General features: G+C 37.1%; 1 protein-coding gene across 3 annotated transcripts in view; it reads right to left on the bottom strand.

The window, feature by feature from the left end:
- Window positions 1–6000, bottom strand: part of LOC102268497 (zinc finger protein 665-like) — a 27030-nt gene continuing 21030 nt past the window's right edge. For 2 of the 3 annotated variants that reach the window (XM_005889507.3, XM_070387084.1), the window contains one exon: window positions 2–5181. In XM_005889507.3, the coding sequence (XP_005889569.1) occupies window positions 3488–5181 (1694 nt within the window). In that variant the 3' untranslated portion in view covers window positions 2–3487. Of the gene's footprint in view, window positions 5182–6000 lie in introns of all 3 variants that reach the window. The other variant, XM_070387085.1, reaches the window with a different exon arrangement.

Below are 6000 nucleotides of genomic sequence, written 5' to 3'. Positions count from 1 at the left end.
TTCAATCCCTCGTTGGGGAACTAAGATTCTGCAAGCAATGAAGCTCAACTAAAAATACAAATCAAAATCAAGATTACTTATCAAATACATTATTCTTGGTTACAAACAAATTCTATGTGGATACTGGATGTCCCACAAAAAGATTTCATGTCACCCTTTTGCCATGTCAGTTCTTTCACTGAACTATAGCCCCAAAGTAACTGTTTTTCATGTTCACAATGCATTTACTTTGTACCTGTCATGGCCTTATAGGCATTATCACGTCACAGGAGTCCCAAAACAACCCAGTAATCCCTTGGGATAAAATAGGACAAATACACGTGGTAGAAAAAATATTGCTAAGGAAAACTGAAAACTCTTTATTACACTAGAAAAGTAAACAATGTAACACATTGCATATTAGCTTAATTTGAAACTGAAATTTTAAAAACACTTGGAAAATTGCTGGAGTAAACTATTTCATTATACTAGCTAATAAACATTTCCAAAGATTTTACTAAACTAGGGTAAAAATATCTCCAACAGATTAGTTTTACAAGCATCTTCAAGAATCATATTAAACAACAGAATATGTGTGTGCTGTGGAAAAGAAATGTTAATAAATTATTAGCATGAACATAAATGTGCTTTTCCAAGTCAGAAAGCCAGGAATTTCAGAAATAAGCATTCAGTTTTTTTTCCCCCCCTTCTTTTTGAATGAAGTAGAAAGGAATAGCTTTATTGCTTTGCCAAGCAAAGGCGCCACAGTAGGCTAATGACTTCAAAACTGTGTGTCTCAAACAAGGGTAGAGAGGAGTTTTATAGTAATGGCTCAAAGTGGGTGTGGTCAGCTCATGAACTCTTCTTTGATTGGCTGGTGGTGAGGCAAGTGGCAGTCAGCATCATAAACCTTCTGGCTCCAACTGCTATGGGTTCCACATGCTGGTGGGCAGCAGGCTGTGTCTCCCACTTGGTGGGGGTTTCAGTCTCTGGAGCCTGGACTTACTAACGCTCAGGTTCTTTGTGTCTCAGCACAGAAGGAATTCAGCAAGAAGCAAAGTGACGGGCAAGAAGTAGACTTCTTAATATAGGACACTTGTGAGGGACATAAGTTGGTAGGCAAGAAGAGGGCTCTGCCTCAGTGTTTTATGAAGTCTGACTCCATTAAAAATTTTTTTCTGGGATTACGGGATCTTAGATTCCTGACCACGAACTGAACCTGTGAGCTTGGCAGTGAAAGTACTAAGTCCTAACAACTGAACCGCCAAGGAATTCCCAACTCCTTTTTTTTTGCTATTTGATTACTGAAACCTTTTAATGCTCAGGAAAAACCTCTTCTTTTTCAGCCTATCTGGACAAACTTTTTTCTTTAAAGCCTGAGGGTGCCTTCCTTTGAGACAAACTGGAAGTTCAAACTGTAAGCTTCACCCAGTAATTAAATTTTTCCTCTCAGGTAAATTGCTCTCCCTTCAATTCTTAAGACTAATATCTTATTAAACACAGATGCAGGGACTTCCTTGCCAGTCCAGTAGCTAAGATTCTGTGTGCCCACTCTAGGCGGCACTGGCTTGATTCCTGGCCAGGGAACTGAGATCATGCATGCCACATGGTATGGCCAAAACAAAACACATAGATGCAAATAACACTTATTCCCATGCAATGGAGAAAACAACCAACTTGTTCTGGGCACTGTTCCTACCACATAATCCATCCCTAGTAACCTGTCCCTCTCCTCTCATGAATAGTCAAGCCCTTTAATGTCCTTACTGCTTTGCTCACAGTCACCTAGTAGAGGATTCTGTCCACTGTGATCAATCCATGGACCATGAACATAACAAGCACAATAAGCAACAGCAATTTTACACTATTCTTTAGAGCCCCTTCCTGATGCTAACTGACACACTACTGATTTTGGTAATTCAGGGTCCTTGTTTTTCCAGGGAACATGGATTGTGAATGAACCACACCTAATGAAGCTGCCTCCTTTCACCTTACTGACTCCTTCCCAGAGACCATCATCAAAGGCCTATAATGAAGGTGTAAGATCAACAGTCTTCAAAATTAAGGTTGAAAGGCATAAATAGTAATGTGGTCTTCAAGAAAGCTCAATAGAACATTTACACAGATACTTGGCCATTTACACATATGTTCTTCTGTATGTCATATACATGTCATTTCCTAAGTTTTAACATTCTGTGACTTCTAATGACTCTGAAGTGCATAACAATCTCATATTACTCTTGGGAGAACTAAAGCCTTAACTTATTCCTATTACGGATTCTCTGATATGTAGGCTAATTTAAGAATTGTGCGAAAAATTCACCAAATTCATTACATTTGTAAGGATTATCCCCAATAGCATGAGCTTTGTGATGAAACCTCAGGATGCATCATTTCATCAAATTCTTTCCACATTTAGTAAATTGCTATAGTTTCTAACCTGTATGAATTCTATCATTACATCAAAAGTGGAGCTACTTGACAAAAACTTTTTACAACACTTATTACATGTGAAACATTGCTTTCCAGACTAAATTCTCTGTTTCAGAGGTTTCATCTTCAGGTACAAGCCTTGGCACACATATTAGTTTGTGTGGTTTCTCTCAAAAGACATATATGAGAAGTCTGGTGAATTGTGCAGTTAGGATAAAGCTTCTGCTCATATGTCTGTAGGGTTTCTCTTCAATGGACTCTCCATTGTTGCCTCATGCTTGAACTCAAGGTAAAGATTTTGCCACACTTGTTGCATTTAAGGGACTCCAGTATCTTCCCCATCTTATCTTTGGATAAAATCCTTGCCACACATATTTGTGTGGTTTCTCTCTAGGATAAATATTCTAATATAAGTCATGAGTGAGCACTAATTTGGAACTTTGCCCTATTCATTACATATGTAATGTTCTATCCAGCACAGATTATTTGATGATGGGTAGAATGTGAGCCCCAAGTAAAGGTTTTGCCCATTCCTGGCATTTGTGAGGTAATAATCTCCAGAAAGAAATCTTTGGTGAATGAATTCCTTGTCTAAGGGCTGGTCAACTAAACATACTTATCTGATTTCTCTCTCCAAGATGATATTTTCAATGAAGTCTAAGATGGCAACATCAGATAAATTAAAACACATCCTTAATGTTCATCATCAATGTGGATTACCTGATGGAAAGGTAGGTTTCAAAGTACACTGATGGATTTCTGAAACTCATCATAATATTTGTCAGGTTTCTCTCCAACATGAAACTTCAGTTCATGTTAAGGTTGGAGACTTTGTGGACTGGAGACTTTGAGACATTCAACATATTTCTAGAGTTTCGGCCTAGTACAGATTATGTAATGGCAAGGTTTTGCCACTCTTATGACGTGCAAATTTCAATCCACTATGAATTTCCCAAGAATATACAGTGTAAATTTTGAATGAATGAAGACAGTCCCACATATATCACGTTAAATGATTTCCCCATTGTATTTATTACCTGGTGTGGAGCGATAGTTGAGATCTAATGAAAGGTTTTCAACAGTCTTTGTTTTTGAAAGGTTTCCCTTTTGTATGAACACTCTGATGCTTTGCCAGGTATGCCTTTCGACTAAAGCAGCTGCCACACTCATTACATTTGTAAGGTTTAACTCCAGTATGAATTCTCTGATGAATTGCAAGACTTGAATTTCGATTGAAGACTTTGCCACACTCGTTACATTTGTAAGGTTTCTCGCCAGTATGAGTCCTTCGGTGCCTTGCAAGATATGAATTAAAACTGAAGACTCTGCCACATATATCACATTTACATAATTTCTGTCCTGTATGGATTATTTGATGTCTCTTGAAGTTCGAGCTGTGATTAAAGATTTTGCCACAGTCTTTACACTTGTAAGGTTTTTCCCCAGTATGAATTCTCCGATGAACTGCAAGGTATGAATTTTGACCAAAAACTTTCCCACAGACATCACATTTATATGGTTTATCTCCTGAATGGATGATTTGATGTTGTTTGAGGTGTGAGCCAAAATAAAAGGTTTTGCTGCACTCATTACATTTGTAATGTTTCTCTCCAGTATGAATGACTTGATGACTGACGAGGGTTGATCTACTACTGAACATCTTACCACACTCGTTACATTGGTAAGGTTTCTCTCCAGTATGAATTCTCTGATGGCTTGCAAGGTTTCCTTTCTGACTAAAAGCTCTGCCACATTCATTACACTTGTAAGGTTTCTCTCCAGTGTGAAGTCTCTGATGACTTGCAAGGTTGGCCTTGTGATGAAAGACCTTGCCACACTCATTACATTTATAAGGTTTCTCTCCAGTATGAATTCTGCGATGTTTTGCAAGGTATGAATTCTGACTAAACACCTTGCCACATTCATTACATTTGTATGGTTTCTCTCCAGTATGTATTCTCTGATGAACTGTAAGGTATGAACTTTGAGTAAACACTTTTTCACATATATCACATTTATGTAAGTTCTCTTTTGTATGGATTATCTTATGTCCAGTGAGGTGCAAGCCATGGTAAAGGGTTTTGCCACACTTGTTATACTTGTAAGATTTCTCTGAAGTATGAATTGTTTGATGAATAGCAAGGTCTGAATGTCGACTAAAGACTTTGCGACACACATCACAATTAAACATGTTCTCTTCTGTATGGATAAACTGATGCTGGGTAAGGTTCAAGCCCTGATGAAAGGTTTCACCACTCTGATTACATTTGTAAGGGCATTCCATGTGTGTACTCTGGTCTTGTGTTAGTATTGAAGGATGCATAAAATCATTCCCATATGAATTAGAAATGTTGGTTTGGACAAGGAGAGAAATTCCTTGAAGTAGTGAAAATGAAGCACTAATACTGATACTCTTGTCAGCTTGATTAAATTCATCAATCTTCTCTTCACTTTTGTAAACATGCAGGTCATCCCAAAAGCTTAATGCAAGCCTGTTTTCAATAGGCTTGATTCCTGCAATACTTCTACTGTGTTCCTCTCTCTCATTGGTGAGATTTTTGTCATGTGTTATAGGCTTTACTTTGTAATTTCTTGCCTCATCTCTTGGCTGACACTCAAAGTCATATATATTTTCCTGGATTTCCCTGAGGTAAAAATCTTTGATTTTATTCCTTTCGTGTCTTCCCAATATCACTGTTTGGAATTCTTCTCCTCTATCAGTTTTTTCATTTAGTTGTAATTTCTCGATCACAAGTATATGAGAGATATCTACAAGATACAAAAAACTGTAAGTATCTCACTTATTATAACTCATAAATAAATATTTCATGTTAAACATGATACTTGGTGATATTACACCAAACTAGTACTTACACAAAAAGGAGTTATGAAAATTACCAACCATGATATAAAAACCTTTCAAACACAAATGGAATGATTCTTTACTAAAGGTAAACTGATCTGTGATAATATTACTTAATTTTAGGGCACCTAAATTTCAAACAGTTTGGCCACTTGATGGGAAGAGCCAACTCATTGGAAAGGACCCTGATGCTGGGTAAGACTGAAGGGAAAAGGAGAAAATGGTGGCAGAGGATGAGATGGTTAGCTAGTATCACTGACTCAATGGACATGAATTTGAGCAAACTCCAGAAACAGTGAAGGACAATGAAGCCTGGTGTGCTGCATTCCCAGGGTCGCACAGAGACAGAACCGACTTAGCAACTCAACAACAACAAATTTTAAAACAACCTATAACAAGAACACTCACATTGGAAAAACTTTTGTTACCAATCCAAGAAAGTGTAATTTTCAACCATGACACCAAAGCACATACCAATTAGCAGTAAACATACCTACTGGTGGCTCAAAACTGAGGGGAAAAGAATATTATACATATATTGGGCATACTTGTTTAATACAAATGAATGCTAAAAACCAGACAAAATCTACTGTAACAGTAAATAATCCAAAACTAACTTATTCAATGAATAATTTCAATGAGTGATAGTTTCAACTTGCCAAACAAAGAATAGAGAAAATGGTGCATATGATAAAAAAGTTTTTTTAAAAACAAAATGTTCTTCT

The sequence above is a fragment of the Bos mutus genome, chromosome 18 (assembly GCF_027580195.1).
Source record: "Bos mutus isolate GX-2022 chromosome 18, NWIPB_WYAK_1.1, whole genome shotgun sequence".
Classification (NCBI taxonomy): domain Eukaryota; kingdom Metazoa; phylum Chordata; class Mammalia; order Artiodactyla; family Bovidae; genus Bos; species Bos mutus.
The sequence above is the reverse complement of the archived record's forward strand: the minus strand, read 5'-3'. Positions and strand labels throughout refer to the sequence as shown.